At 36.1% G+C, this 16,642-nt stretch overlaps 1 protein-coding gene across 2 annotated transcripts in view; it reads right to left on the bottom strand.

Annotated features, from left to right (window-relative positions):
• LPIN2 (lipin 2) overlaps nt 1–16,642 on the bottom strand; it is a 46,640-nt gene that overhangs the window by 10,822 nt on the left and 19,176 nt on the right. For both annotated transcript variants that reach the window (XM_080580005.1, XM_080580004.1), the window contains exons 4-13: nt 15,419–15,717; nt 11,414–11,521; nt 5,516–5,639; nt 4,536–4,857; nt 4,172–4,271; nt 2,846–3,033; nt 1,862–1,955; nt 1,437–1,506; nt 1,241–1,330; nt 442–524 (exon numbers count right to left, since the gene is read on the bottom strand). In XM_080580005.1, coding sequence (XP_080436131.1) covers nt 442–524; nt 1,241–1,330; nt 1,437–1,506; nt 1,862–1,955; nt 2,846–3,033; nt 4,172–4,271; nt 4,536–4,857; nt 5,516–5,639; nt 11,414–11,521; nt 15,419–15,717 — 1,478 coding nt within the window. The remainder of the gene's footprint in view (nt 1–441; nt 525–1,240; nt 1,331–1,436; nt 1,507–1,861; nt 1,956–2,845; nt 3,034–4,171; nt 4,272–4,535; nt 4,858–5,515; nt 5,640–11,413; nt 11,522–15,418; nt 15,718–16,642) is intronic.

The following is a 16,642-nucleotide window of genomic DNA, read 5'->3' as shown; positions in this document are numbered from 1 at the left end:
TATTTCATGTTACAAAAAATGCAGATGGTTTAAGTTATTCAAAGAATATTACAATTATACAAAAGAACATCAAATGATATCTCAAACAATCCCACTAGTAAATTATAGGGTGGTGGCCCATTGCTAAAGGTTACCATATATGTCTTTGTTGTTCTGTCAGTTACATCGGGATTTAAGAAGTAAAAACAATAGGATTCAGGACATAACTGTAGTGTATTTGTAGTTCCTACAATGTTTACTGCCACATAATTTTGTTGAGTTGTTTGCCAAACACATCTGGCTTCTCTTCAATAGCTTAGAGGAAAACGTTTCTCCCACAGTGAACTCCTACTGAATTCTTCCTCGAGAGAGAGAGGGAGGGAGGGGACAAAGGAGGAAAGGAGAGAAAGAAAGAGGGAGAGACTATTCAGTACACAAAATAGTCTTCAGGCAGGAACACACCTACTATTAACTTGCTCTTTTATAGTTGCTGGCAGTTCATTTGCTCTTTGCGTCTCAGACTTCCCCTCTTTTGCCTCTGGTATCTAAAGCAACATGACAATAAAGAACATATTGATATTTAAGCATTTTAAAATGACCCAAGTGACCTCAACAGTTTATACGTAAGCAAACAGCTATCAGTATAGTACATACTCTACATCAAGTCTCAGAATCACTTATTCTGCAAATTATTTAACAAAAGGTTCCTTATGAAGAAGTGATCTGTTAAAGCTTTTCGATCTACCAAGAAAAAAAAAACAACACCCCACGCACCAGAAACTGAGAAATACTAGTTTAACACGATGAATTTAGCATTAAAGGAAAGTCAATCTCTAAGCTTATAAAAATCAGATTTTTAAAAAAGAGAAAATTTAAGACATATTCAAGGTTTAGATAATTTAGTCTAAAATGGGGTGTCTCAGAATAACATCTACTGTGCACCTACTTAATTTGTGTATAAATTCCTAAAACATATTGCAGTGACTGAAGAGTAGCTTTGACTTGACTAAACTTATGGCTTAGAAGAAAGGATTTGAAGAATACTGTGCGAAAGCTGAATAAATTGTTGAAGCAACTAGGAACAATGAAAAATTATGTAGTATTTGAGATGAAATATTCAGTAGTAGCAATAGCTACTGCAACAGTGAGTAACTCCCAGCTGGCAGTCAGTGACAGAGCTGTATGAGCAGAGTTCTGAGGCACTTTTGACAAATGGAGTTTTAAAATCTTTTAATAGATGAGGAAAATATAAATCAATTACCTGTTTAGTCATGCTTTCTCTCTTGCGCCAGAACCACCACCTTCCAGACTTCTTTGGCATCTTTTCTTTGACCCAAGATTCAACAGTAGCCTGAAACAATAGGCATGTTTTTAAGTTTGTGTAGAAAAAGCAGAATAAAAAGATAACTATGTATTACTACATACAAAATCTTTAAAGAAGGATACATCTCATTTACCTTAGGCAAACTTTTCTGAAACACCTGCAAACTCAGAATCATTGGAGCAGCCAACGCCCAGTTATAATACCTGTTTTAAAACATGTTATTGATAAGTTATTACAAAACCTGAATAGAGGTAAATAAATACCAGTGTGCAGACTGCCCTTTTCTTGATGTAAAGATGCGTTTCCTGCCAACAACTAAAGTTTGTTGCAAGTGGACTTATTTTAATATACACACCAACATCAGTGCTGAAATGAAATCTCACTTTGATTTTGAACTAAAAGTTTGCATTAAATTTAGCTTTAAGCATTTTCTTTATGACCAAGAAGCAGATCCATCAAAAAATAAATCAAAATGGAAGCTGAGAAATGCACTCACTTCATATGGTAGATTTTAAGTATGTTTCTCTATGAATTAATTTTATGATACAGAGAACTTACCTGTTGTAAATCCTTATTACCAAATTAGGATTGTCTATGAGTCCAGGGTTTTCAGCAAATTCATGGTAAGTAATAATATGTTCCATGAACTTTTCTGCAATAGAAGCGGATTTGGATTAAAATTAGTAATATAAAATCCTAAGATGTCTGATTAGTCTGTATCTAGGAAAATGCTTTGTTGTTTCAGAGTCTTTGCTAATTTTGCAGCATCACTCAAGATACACTAATGTGGCCTACCTGTCAAAGAGTCTGACTGCCTTCTCAGTAGCAGGGAAAGCCTCGTAACACTTTAACAGTCACAAAAAGTAAGAAATAAGAAACTAGAAGAAGGATTTGTTCATGATATGCATGTAAATTTCACTTGATGACTTAAGAGATGGGATGATCATTAAAAAAGTAATACTAAAAACACTGATGAAAATTATGCAGTACTAGAAGCTCACTCAAAACACATACAACTTCAATGCTGAAGTTAACGTTGTTAGCACTGAAGTTAGCACTAAGAGAGAAGAATCAACAGGTAAGAAAGCTAAAGGTTAACAAACATTTAGGATGGGAAAAGTAGAGCAGGAGATTAGAGCAGGAGATAAGATAGTCCAAGATAATAAATTAGTCTCTCAATGGCTAAAAAACACCACCAAAGGAAAACACCAGGCAATTAGGAAGAATACGGTTTGTGAAGATTTATATTGGAGTAAACAAGGAACTGCAGACAGAAATAAGAATGGTTAGTCAAATGCGTAATGTGTAGCATGAAAAAGGAGATAAGTGTTTCTCAAGACTCTGTGTGCTCTTGATTAACTTAAGGCTAAATTCCACAATCTCTGCTTGGCAAATGCTTGAGACTTGTAGAAAATGGAATATGTTTCTCAACATAAGCCTAATTATAGGCCAAAGCTTCGTAAGGTAGAAATGAGAGTATTCAAGCCACTTCATTTAACTGCCTGAGCTTTACTACCATTTATGATTTAGTTTCTCACGTACCTTTAGAAATCTCCCCGTTTTCATTGAGACCTCCACAAAGTGAGAGTGTAACATCAGGCAGGTCCATAGCAGAATCAGACATACACTCTGTGCCACTATCGGCAGCTGCGCTTCCTACTGATTGGGGTGACTGAGAACCAGAAAGGGTATCTGACTCGGTCCACTGCCTGAAGCCTGGATCAGAATCACTATAGGGGAGGGGAAAAAAAAAAAGGAAAAAAAAGAATCACATTTTCCATAATTATTTCACTTGCAAACAGATGTATAGATTTTAGATTACAGAACATGCTGTATGATTACTCGAAAATGATCTTGCTGTTGCATTTCTATAACGTCCTGCATCATTTTACAACATAAATACATAAATTTAATAATAAAGAGAAATCAGACACACGTGCAAACCCTTTATTAACCTCCATTGATGGTGTCCAATTCTCCTCCCAATGTCCATCTAAATTGGGAAATAATTACATTTCTTTTGTCTGCAACAAAACTGGATTTAAATGAGGAAAATTCCTCTGCATTCTATAGTCACAGAACAATACCATGCTCCTCAGTCTTTACCAGAATGTTGTAGAATAAGAATAGAAGGAAAAGGGACGTTGCTTAACGTTTTTAGAACACTGTTTGGAAAAAAACTACAATAGGTTGTCTTTTAAATAAGAAAAATACCACACTCATCTAAAGTTACAATTATTAGTAACTAACAAAATAAAACTAAAGCTTTTTACAGTTACATTCTCCTGTTGCTATCAATCCTGCCCCCAGACCCACATAAACTGAAAAGTGCACTTTTTTTTTTTTTTAAACACAGGTCAACAGAAGTTAGACACTTCTTCCTTATTAGGCTGTATTTTTCCAGAAGAATGACTGTCTTGGAAGACTTTCGTAGAGTATTTTAGAAATACCTAGAAGGCTTAGATTTCATAAAATACAAAATGAGTGAATTTTGAGACTGATCCTTACATGAAGATTTTAAGAGATCTTTTTTGTCTGTTTTGATATTAAAAAACTAGCTGGAAAGAATGTACAGGGCATGTAAAAAATAAACTGATGTGTGTTATCTAGAGCTAGCAATATTTTCAGAACATACATATTCTACAAAGATGGAAGCCTCTCAGTAATAAACTCTCATGTGAGCTTTAATCATTTCTTGCCAATTCAGAAACTGATTTCCACAATGAGATTAGGACCAACTTCTCCACAAACACCTAGAAACCTAGAGTCCCATTCTCTTATTAGAGACACTTAAATCATACATGTAGTTGTTCACATAGTGCAACTGCAGTATAAGCCTAGGTTCATGGAATTTTAGTTTAAAATTACCTTTTGGGAAAGTAGAGTGCTGCAACTTCAGGTTCCAAAGCCTTTAGGTCCTCCAAGTAAATATCATCAGGCCCCTGATGATGACTTCGCTTGTGCACCCCTGTTAATTTTAACAATTAAGGTTACTAAGATGAAGCTATCCAGACACATTAAATACAAACATAATTTTGCAAGATTTATTGGAAGATATTTTTGGAAGATTTACACTTACAGCATTTATAAATTGAAGAATTTAAGTATGGTTTTAGTCAAGTAAGACTTGAAAGAGTTTCAGGAAAAAATGAAAAGGCACATTTGTGCTTTTTTCGCTACTGCCTCTATCTGGTAGATTACAATGAAGGAAATAATCGGTTTTATTATATACCTTTCTTTTTTGAAGGAGAGTCAGTTTTTGTTGTTGGCTTCGTTTCTGGTAGAGGGTCTACCAACAGTCTGGAATGATGGTCAGCATCTAATGTTAAGGAATCCTGTGGTTCTATGATTGCAGAAGCAAGAGAATCTTTAATATCCATTTGCTTAAGAAGAGGATGAGTTCTTGGCTCAGGTTTTAGTACCGTACAGACAGAATCTTTCACTACATCATCATCTTCAACTTCATCAGAGCTGAGGATGACCCTAAAATGAGTATTTTCTGACGGTGTAATGGTAGCTGTTCTGGGCTGTTCCAGTTTCTCTTTCTTGCTTATCTGAAAAACAAGACTCCAGTCAATCCTCTCACTTCACGTATTTGTTTTATTCTGGTCTGAACGTGAAACCTGTACTCAAGGGTAATTTTGTCAGTAAGCTTGGTGCCCTGATCACAAGTAAACTGGGTAAGAATTTAAACATGTATTTTAGCAACATAAAACATGGCCTACCTTATTAGCAAAGTTCCCTAAAAGAAAAGCTTCATACTAGCTTATTAGCAAGTTCAATAAAGAAACTGGCAAGTCTTGACATGATGACACAAGGCAAGAAAAATGCATAAACATGGATGTGATAGGGCTTATGCCATCAGCTGTCCTGTTAGATAAATTTATTCCGCCTATTAAGGCTACCATTCCTCTGGAATGAACTATAGTTTATCCTAAAATAAAGGAAATCTCTTTCCAGAGTTGATTTTTGTCAGTTTCTATCTAAAAATTCAAAAATTTTACATCACTACAAAGTTTTCAAGAATTACTTCGCTGATCAGCTTTTGAACTCAGTAACGTCGACTATCAGGCAGCCACAAGGGGGTGCTACTTTCCTACTTCAGCTGAATTATTCTGAAGAACAGCAGCAGATTTACAAACCACTTGTAGTGCATAATTTTAAATATGCCAAAATTCAGTTCACAGAGTTTGAGACAGTAAATAACGATACCTTGGTTGATTCTGGGAATCCTCCCCATGTCCATTCCATGTGAGATTCAGATCTGAGCAAGCTCTCAGCAGGTTTAACTTCTAGTTCTGAATCACTTTTAGGGCAGACTGGCTCAGAGTAAGGGCTAGCAAATCAACAGGAACAACAAAAAAAAGCAAGAAAGCTACAGTGTTTAAAATGCATTTGTTGTGCAGCTACTGTTGGTAGAATTTTCTACAGCTTAACAGAGCTTCAATTATTCTGCATCATGGCAAGAAGCCCAGCAGTTTTCAGACAGTGAGAAATTAGGTTAAAACCAAAATCACATTAAAGGACTTCCACGGTGATCACCCTAAACAGATTCCTTCACTTTATCTGCAGTGTAGGTATAGCTCTCTCCTAAGCCCACATTCCATTAAAAAACAAACAGGAAAAAAAAGAAGTTGATTATCCAAAAGTACAGCAGAAGTCTGCTTTGAGTTCCTTTGTTCTGTAAAGATATAGCATTTAAACTTGCTATGCCAAGACCTGAGTAATGGAAGTTTTACAAACCTAACTCACATGTGAATGAAGCAACACCAAATCCTGGTCTACAGGTGGGAAAAACAACATTAGCAAGATTCCTTAGGAGAGGCAAGGAAGATTATTTGAAAACTTCCTTCAGACTACATGACTTGTTAAAGTTCCATCTTACTCCTCCCACAGCATTTACTATCCATAAATCAGAAAAAGACCCTTTGAATTTTACTTCTAACTACTTTTAAGCCAAAAGAACTCACTCTACAAAATGTAAGAAAGGTGTGATTTCAAAAATTTCAAAATCATTTTGCTCTTCAGGTCTTAGGGAAGAAGGGAAACACATGATGTTGTTCTGATGCAGTATTTGGGGGTTGGGAAAGGTCCAAGTCTGTCCACTCTCAAATAAGGCATTTATAACTCATATTATAGAAATCCTGCTCTTTTTACACTTTGACATTTGTAGTGTTTGGGGATTGTCTGTTTATTTAAATATAAACCTTGATATTGAATACTGAAAATTTTATAGTAAATCCTACAGGCATTTCACTTATGTGTGTACATATATATATATACACACACACACACACAAATATAAAACATATAAAGTTCTTTCAAGAATTAATTAATGCAAGTATCTTATCTGAAACTTTCTGGAGGTTTGTGGAATCAGGGTTCCACAATAAGAAACAGACATTTGAAGCAAGCAAATCCAATCACCTGATCACAATCCAAACAGTAAGAGTCCTTAATAATATTTTAAGGGATATCAGAAAATCCAAGGTAGCAGTACATTTAAGCAAGTCTACAACATGCGATTCAACATCTCATTGTTCATTTCCAGTCTTCATTGTCCAAAGGACACAAAAGAGAAATTTCCTACAGAAATTGCCCTTTCTACACTGTTAGAAGAACTTAAAGCAATATATTGATGAAAATACATGCACATCTTTGTTACGAGGAGGAATATAAGTTCATTTTCCTTTGGTGTCAAATAATTTGTTCTGCCTACATCACAAGTCAACTGGAAGCCATGCAGACCTATTAACCTGTTTCTTAGCCTAATTCCTAATAATCAGCAGTACCTGCAAAACACTGTGTACTTCAGGGCAAAATCTGTTCCATTTCCCCCGAAGTGCAAGTTTTCCATTATCATTGTCAGGGAGAAGTTTTTACTCAAAAGGCCCATGCTTGTAACAGTGATCCACTCATGCTAACATTGCTTGTTAAAACAGGAAAAACATCGATGGTATCAGGCAACAAATAGCTGACGGTTATTCCTTTGGTTTTATTCTAGTGAATAGGACAGTGGTTTGAAAGGAACCAGTGTCTCGCTGGAAGACTTAGGCTGTTATATTCACTCAGCTCCCTACAAAGGTTCTGAAGAGCAAGAGGACCAATCTCAAGAAAAAAAAAAGGCAAAAACCCACAACCAGCTTTTCAACATCTCCAACAGAAAAAAAAAACAAACCTTCCCCAATTTGAGTAAGTCATGATCACCTACCACAATGGTTAAAATGGAAGTCTCGGAAGATACAGGTTTGAATGCGTAGTACCCATGAAGGAATCTTCTAGCCTCTTATTAGAAGAAATGAGACCAGAGAGCCAAAAGACCTGTGACCACCTTCCACTTTTTCTCCATTTGAAGTATCATTCTCTATGCCTGCCTTTTGTGATAGAAAAAATGAAACCACATCCTAAGGTATTCCTCTGCTTCAAAATGAATGTGGCCCCACTCTCAAACACAAAACTACTAAGTAGATCTGTTGACACCACCCTAATGAATAAAATATCAATTTCAAAACACACCATAGTTTACCAGCATAAATCTGCCCATCTGTATTGACTGCTTCTATTTATTTTGAGTAGGCAACAATGCAATGCCTGTTCAAAGTTAAATACTGCTCCTTAAATAAAATACCTAGCACATTTGAAGACAGGCATGGCCCCACTACATATACACACAGCCTTCAGTGCAAATAATTAGCATCGTATCTTGTCCCAAGAGTAAGCAAGCCTCCTGTCTCTTAAGCTTTTATCAAAGAGATTGCTCTCTGAAGTAGGAGCAAAGCTTTTTGGATTTAAGAAAGAAATCCTATGACTAAAAATATAAATGATTTACTTAGTACCTTTCCCCTAGACTTCTGTTACCTTAAACGACTCAACTTCCTTCTTCCACATTTGTAAAGTGTGGAGTAGTTACATATTAGTAGCTAAAATTCTTCAACATGTACAGTCCAAATATACACTCACACAAACCATGAAATGTCCAATCTTTTGGGGATGGACTTCTGCCCACAGAAGCTGTGGATGCCCCCTCATTCCTGCAAGTGTTCAAGGCCAGGCTGGATGGGGCTTTGGGCAACCTGGTCTGGTGGGAGATGTCCCTGCCCACGGCACAGGCGCTGGAACTAGATGATCCTTAAGTTCCCTCCTGACCCAAACCACTCTGTTGAGAATTTTTGCTTTTGCAAGAGATCTGTTCCCATCCTGCCACTGTTAAAGTGGGTATTTGACATACTGAGGTTCTGTTTCTGTGGTTGAAAAAGAGTCATAAGGAAAGAAGAGAAGCAAACAAATATGAGCTTCATGTCTTAAAGACTAGTTAATAGTTAGACGTCACTCAAAACTATCAACGTCTTGTTTTAAGTGTACAGTCATACAACGAGAGATCATGTCACCACTCAGCAGAATGCCAAAGAACTGCTTCTTAGAAAGACCACTGAAGTATCATAACACCTGCAGACAGCGCTTTGTAGAAAGACAAATGGAATTCCAGGTGTGCAACTGTGTAAATGTAGCAAAAGAAAGACTTTTCATCCAAGTCTGGTAAATTCCAGTGAAGGTCCACCTGATGAATTAAGTGGGCAATATATCCCTGGTCCCTAAATTTTTGATAAAAGTGAACCCACTGCTCACTTTGACAGTCTTTGTGAGGACAGTTTCTCAGAGTTTAAAAGTATCAGATATCCGACAGCATGAGGCTTTCTGAATGGTCCCCATTGGGTAAACAAAAAAATAACAGAAAAAGGAGCCATCCTTGCACTAAGGTTATTACAAGAAATCTCATTGATGAGGCCTAAGAAGGGAGAAAGGCAGATTTGCTTTGGGACTCAAGTGAATTTATCCCTCAGATGGTACCTAAGTATTAGGATGGGTACAGCTGGACATACTGGTCTGTGCAAAAGAAAATATACCCATATATGTTGTTGTATATAGAAAAAAAGACAAATAAGGGATTAGATTTCTCAGTACTGCAGAAGTGAGAGACATATCTATCTGCCAGATTGGAGTCACTTCAGTTAATGCTGTGCACCTGGATAGGAAGAATACTGACATCCAAACACTGACACAGGCTAACCAAGAAATGGAGCACCTACTCTCTTAAATGGCAATTTACCAACCAGTCACCCAGATACCACTGGAGATGAACTACTGCGATAGGCAGTACCTTCGCTAAAAGTTTTCAAGGGTGCATTGACTAAAAGAAAAGACCAGAAATAGCAAACGCTATATTCACAATCAAACATGTCTATGCCCTGTGAAAGTTTCATATGAAAACATCTCAAAGATTAACATGCGTGAAGTAATCCTTTTTGAGATAAGGTAACAGCTAAAGTTACCATATTACAGTAAAAAAAAAAAAAAAGACTATTAGCTGTTCCAGGTCTGCCAAAAAAGAGGTTTTTATAACCTCTTATTTCTTTCACTGTACGATGTATGCATTAAAGAATCTTTCTTTAGTGACTCAGGAGAAATAATTCAATGTAAAACTTCCCTTTTCCCAGATAGATTTTCCCCACCCCATCCCCCCAAAAAAAGGGCAATGAAAATTGGCAATTTCTTTGTTACTGGATAGCTTCTTGTTAAAAAAAGACAGACAGACCAGGCATCTCACAAGATTCACAGACAAGTTGCTATAGAAGACTATCCCAATAAACATGTAAACAAGAAGAAAGGAGATTAACACTGAAAGGGATGGATCTTGTCTCCTAGATATAATCTGCTAGTCTACGTTAGCTAGAGTTCAATAAACTGAAAAGAAGTACCAGCCTGTCTTGATGAAGGACTTGATGTTCCAATTAACTAGATAATATAATCCATGTGACACTGTATCATTCAGGGTCAAACACTGTGGATGCTTTTCAACCACAAACCTTTAGGGAACATTTGAACACCACATCTTATTAAGCACAATTGAGGATGTGGATGTCAGCCCAAAACATAAAAAGGAACAATAATAGGATTTCCTGTCCAACTGCTTCTGAGAGGCTTCTGTTCATTAACAAGCTGTGACTGGGGGAATTGGGGAATTAGCAGGCACCAAGCATGGTGTGGTGCATTCAGACTTACTGAGGCCATGGCCCTGGAAAACACCCAAAGCAGGGAGATTATTTTTAAGTATTTTCTGAAGCTTAATCTATATTCTGCTGTATTGGTACAGAAAAATAGGCACCTGGTACACTGAGCAGCTAAAAATGCAACAATGGCCATCACACAGGGCTGACCAGTAATCCTCCCTGACACCAAGAACATATCTGCTGTAAGGTAGGCTCCTCAAACTGAAAAGCAGTAAAACTAGACACTCACCAAAGAATTGATATGAATCAAGATGCTGATCAGCGTGCTATGTGCTACATACACGCCCTTCCCTATGCTCAGTGTTCAGGTAAAATTCACCTCAAGGTCTGCATCTACTTACACTAATAGAGATTAGCATTAGAGTGGTAAAGCCAAACTTCGGAAGCATGAGTCTTGAAAAAGCTAGAAACTGAATGCAAGTAGAACGTAAGAGCTTGAACATCATAAACCGAAGAGCTTGGGTTTATAAACATAAATGCCCCAGTCACTAACTGAAAATTGACTGGTGAGCCTTATCATGCAATTTGTAAGAATCCACAATCAGCAGATGGTGCTTCTGGTATCTCTGGGTTAGTGTTCCAGCAACTAGCAAATCCTCTGTTCTGCACTGCAATGATTCAAGCTGAGGACCTAGCTTTACCTCAAGTAATTTGTACCTGACAAGTTCTAACTTACATACCCAATGCTTCTGCTTTATGGCATATCAAATGTTACTTATGCTACAGTGAATCGTGGGGAACACAGGAACTTTACATATCTTTCTCAACAAAATCTTATTAATTGCATTTTCTTTCTTTGGTAGTGAATTTGAGCAAGAACATTTTGTTCATTTGAAGAAAAAATGACACAACTTTGGTTTAATACATAGAGTGGAAAGTTCCCAAAGTTCCAAATAAGCAGCTCATGCTACATTTGGTATCACAGAACTTGACGAGTTGGATAGCATTACAGATCAAGAAATTTAAAAAAATAATAATAAAAAGGCACATTTATTATAGTCATTCACCTTTATATGCACAATGACATTACAAAGTGACTTACTTATCCAGAGGAGACCAGTCTCCATCAGATAAGGGGTAATGATCCTTTGAGTGATAAATCAAAGATTCCTTTTGTTCTTCGCCTTTTGGTGACGAATTTGAGGATCCTCTGCAGAAATAACAAGGGACATTTAATAAGTCAACTATAAGAAATCCGCATTACTAATTCAGTTAGAAAAGTGACTTCACATGCTATTAAAAATCCAAGATGAAAAGGAAGTGTACAGCTTAAAGAATTAATTGTTTGCAGCACACCTGTATACAAACTAATTATTATAGAAACTAACACTTTAAAATATTACAAGTTTAAAGGGTCTCTGATACCGTGTAAGTTAATACTGAGCAAAGAATTCACAATAACTTAAGTGATATCACTCTCTTCAGCCAGCTAATACTACCAAAACCCAAAGATGAACCCATAACCCTCACTTCAGAATCGCTGAAGAAGTTAAAAAGTAGTTTGACAACCTGTTTTAAGATTGCACATTTCACAAATTAAGTAAATAGGGGCAGCTACTGGCCACACAATTCACCCAGAAGTTTGCATCATGGCCACACAGTGCAAATAATACAATAAAGATGAGTCTGAAACTTCAGTGTAAAATGCAAAAAGTTACTTTAAGACACTATTATGAAAGAAAGAAGAAAAGTTGTATTTACTCCATTAGCAGCATGCTTGCACTGAACCTCTTTTGTAGTGCTAATGCTAATTTATCTTATGGACATAGAGAAGATTTTAACAATATATATTAAAATACATAAATAGATTTTACACACTTATTTAATACTGCAGTTTACTTAGACTGTAAGCAGTTAGTGATCTCATTTAAGAGAGTCTGTGATTTGGAAGAGTCTAGACTCTGTTAAATACCAAACTTAGAAATGTATCTTAACACTGCGTATTATTATTCTTATGAAATGATATTCCTGGTGATGAAAGCTTGACTTGTTATTATAGCTGCAAAGACTTTTGTACACACCTTTTGTACTCAAACCAAGCTAACTGTGATAGAAAAGTTTCATACTATTTTATTGTAGCCAGTGCTAAGTATCTAAAACACATGCAAAAGTTGTTATCAAAAGATTAAGAAAGCACACTAGAAAATGATTACAGAGAGGTCCTCAATATTTTGACTTCAGAGGGTGGGCAAGATGATAAGTAGGTGGTACTAAACAGATTTTATTCACCAGCAATTAGCCACCGAATGAGTTTACATGAAGGACCAGAAAAAAAAAATTAGAATAAAATCTCTAAGTGAATAAATCTCATCTCTAAGGTTAAAAATACAAACACAGTCAAAGATCACTGAAAATAAGAGGGGAGAATTAATATTAGATCAGTGTATACCAATTTGTAACATCTGAGTTTAGAATTAATAGTAAACTACTTATTTTGCAACGTTCATAAAGACTGCTACCACTTCCTCTCATACATATCCATTTGATATAGCATCTAAATACTGAAGATTTTAGAGACAGGTAACTTCTTCCAGCTTGATGCACTGCATGGCTGGTTTAAGAAACCAGTGAAAGCCATTTAATGGCATTATGTTAGAATGTTCCAGAAGGTTAATGTACATTTAATGCTTTCCTGAAAGCACATACAAATTGTGCGGATTGAAAGTGAAAATCATTTCCATTTTACAGGGTTGGGAGCAGTCGTGGAGCATGACCCAGGACAGACACAATGCAACACCCTTAGCCCTAGAAAAATAACGCCCTCTATTTCTGAGTGTATGCACTAATCTCAGTCCTGCTGGTATTTTAGATTATTCAAGCATTTGTAACATAACTAAATCTACAGCATACCATCATAGCTAGAAGAGACAAAGGACATTTTAAAAAAAGTTGCATAAACATGTGGAAACAGATTCTGAATTTTCCCGAGGAACAGGAAACAGCTTGTTTACCACTCTGTAAGGGAAGAACTAGGTAAGACATGATGTACTGGTACCTATGGCTGAATTTTTGACCTTCCTGTTGGAACTCCACCCTCCCTTTTCCTTTCTCGGAGTCACTCTGCAATCTGAAGATATGTCTAATAGCAGTTTAAGGTTCTATTTCTTTACAGAGAGTTTTTTTCAGTACCAGGCATTTATGGATATCACACAGGGCTATAAAACACTTCAAACCTACTGATATCACCTTACATCCCCACAGGGTGTGTGTGCACAGAAACCTTATGAATGTTTTTCTACAACAGTATCTTCAGCTGGGAAAGAAACTTTAGACGTCTATTGCAAAGCATTTTATTTCCTGCCTTGGTAGGCCACTGGAATGACTGTCCATGAACTCCGCTAATAGATACATAGCCATGAACTTACTGTCTCTGGGCTTCAATTACTACAATTTAATTTTTCAGTCCTGCACTTACTGATCATTCATATGAAAACAGCATTCCTTTTTTTTTTTTTTATAAAGTCACCTTCCTTTCACATCACAACACAGAGAAGGCATTTCTACTGCCATTTTTGTTATTAAAAGTATTCTGGTTTACAAATAAAAAGCCTTTTCAATCCTTCATTCTAGACAGTACAAAAATAAAACTGGGGTAACCTTTATGGAAACACTATTGCTTGGTCGGCTATGACTAGACCAGACATTAGTCAAACCCACAAATTTTTACTCATCTCTCATCATATTAAGATAATTGCTGGAATATTAATTTGAATTCTGAACACATGTTGAAATTGACCACTATTGATGCAACATCCCAAATTTGCAGTGAGAGAAAATGAATTTTGCAATGATTATCATCATCTGCAATGACTTATTAATGGAGACTAAATCAATCACATGGTCTATTTGCTTTCTTCCTATAGCTGATGGTTACTTTGATTTTTGATGTTTTCACTATGACAAGATATTGTCGTCTTAATGCTCTTGCACTGAAGCCTGATTAAAAATCTTGCTTTTCTTAAAATAGAAAAAAGGGAAAAAAGGAAAAAAAAATCAAGCCAAATGAAATACTAAATCTTCATTTTCAACAGAGCAGTATCTAAATGAAAATTCTTTGACATAAGCATGACAATGAAAACGAAGACAAATGAAATAGTAATACCACGAATATTCTATAAAACACTTTCAATTCCAAGTTTTGTTGTGTTTTACTGGGCATAGGTGTGATATCACTTAGACTCACGTTCTTCTTTTGCACTGATCTTTTTGACTGCTACTTATTAAGCTTGAGACTCCCCTGAAGACCCATACTGAAGGAGAGATTTTTCAGTTACATTTTATTCTTTTACCAAAGCATTCTTCCATTTCCCAGACCAGATATAGAATTTACTCATACTACATTTAGCAGTAAAGTTGTCCAATAAAGCACCGAGCTCTGTTTAAAAACTAACTTCACTTCTTTTATTCAGCAGCCTAAGAAAGCCCCGTTGAGTAGGCTTTTTCTGGATTTTAAATGTTTAAATACTTGATAGCTTTCTTTTATGACCATGATCCTTCCGATCATTTGTATAAGCTCCTAACATTTCTTAGTATGTGTTATAACTTTACTGCAAGCTCCAATTTACTAATAGTTTATCCACTTCAACACACAGGGCTGATTACTCCCCACCACAACTACACACATGTAGAAAGTTCTCTTTATTAATGCAAAGGAGTGTTAATTTTTGTAGTTTTTAGTTACTGAAATAAACTTCAAGTTACAAGAGGAGTCAGATGCAGTGTACTAGAGACATTCCACACCAGAGTTTACTTTCAGGTTTCCAAACACTACTGCACCACCCTGCCTCTAAGAAGGTACACAACAGATCAGGACAAAACTTCTTTATGAGAATGGACTTAAATGGATTTCATGTTTACAACAAAATGGCCAAACTTGAATGACTCTAAGAATATGGAAGGTAACAGTTTGGGATTTTGTTTGTTTAATGAGAGCCTACCTACAGCCTATTGAAACTTAGGCATTACTTGCATAGAGGAAAGGCACAAGTCACTTTTAAAAAGTTCAGTAATACCAGTAAAAGCACTCAGCAAATATCTGATAGTTTACCTTAGGGGTTGAACACTTTTCTCATCATCTGAGCTTATTTCCATTTCAAAAATCTCTTCTGTCCCAGTAGAAGACATTTGATCTTCCTTCCTGGTATCTTGCTTGTATTTCTTTCTTCTTCTTTTTTTCTTTTTCACAGAACCTGGGGTGAATACAGTCTCTGGTTCCACAGAGTGTGGAATTTCTGAGTTTGCACATGTCCTCTCATTTTCACCTGATTTCAAATGATTGTCACTGTCTTTAAAAAACTGGTCTTCAGTGGGTATTGGAGATGTTGCCAAATATGCAGGAACTTTTTCCTAAACAAAAGAAAATAAAGCACAAACTTTTTTTAAAAAATAATTTTGTTATGTGCATACAGGATAATTATGGCCTACAGACTAATTCTTGTATCTATTTTTAGACTTGAAACCATACAATAGCCCAGCGATATAAGAGGCTGATATCCAGAAAGGAAGTTCACTGGAAGGGTTACAGAAAGTTCAGATAAATGAATGTTAGTATTATTACAGTTTTAAGGCACACACATATTTGATTTTGATAGCAAAACAAATACTCAGTCACAACAGTTCTATCCATACTTAGCAAATGCATTACTAAAAACAGGCTAATTAAACCCAATGTTACCTATTTTGAAACAGATTCATAGAAAGTTGTTGGAAGGCTGGATTACAGAAAGGTTGGAAGGGATATCTGGACATTATCTGGTTCAATCTTCTGTTGAAAGTAGGGCCTTGGGTTAGGATACCCATGGCCACGTTGAGTTGAAGTCTCCTCCCAGTTCCGTGTTATCCACAAAACTGAAGGTGCATTCAAGCCTTGTCATTCATGTCAGACACCATTTACATAAAGTATCTTCCAAAAAGATAAACTTAACTATAATTTACTCAGGTTAAAAAAAAAAGAGCAAAACCAAAACCAGCACCAACCCTCAATTAACTACAGAAGCAACAATCCAGATGAAGAAAAAGCTTTACCAATCAACCACTGTGTGTTTGTTTACATCAGAACAACAAGCTAAAACATATCAAGACCTAGACTGAAAGAAATACGCTGTGAAGGAACAAATATGAAGTGAACAAAAAGAGAAGATAACGGAATTTCCATGGAGGGGAAAAAGAAAAATTTATGGGCTCAAATTAATGGTAGCAATAGAACTAAATACTCAATGCCTGTGTGATATGTTTCTTCTGAATATCAAGTTCTGAAAACAGCAGAGACTGA

This window comes from Anser brachyrhynchus, assembly GCF_964034855.1.
Source record: "Anser brachyrhynchus genome assembly, chromosome: 2".
NCBI classification, from domain to species: domain Eukaryota; kingdom Metazoa; phylum Chordata; class Aves; order Anseriformes; family Anatidae; genus Anser; species Anser brachyrhynchus.
The sequence above is the reverse complement of the archived record's forward strand: the minus strand, read 5'-3'. Positions and strand labels throughout refer to the sequence as shown.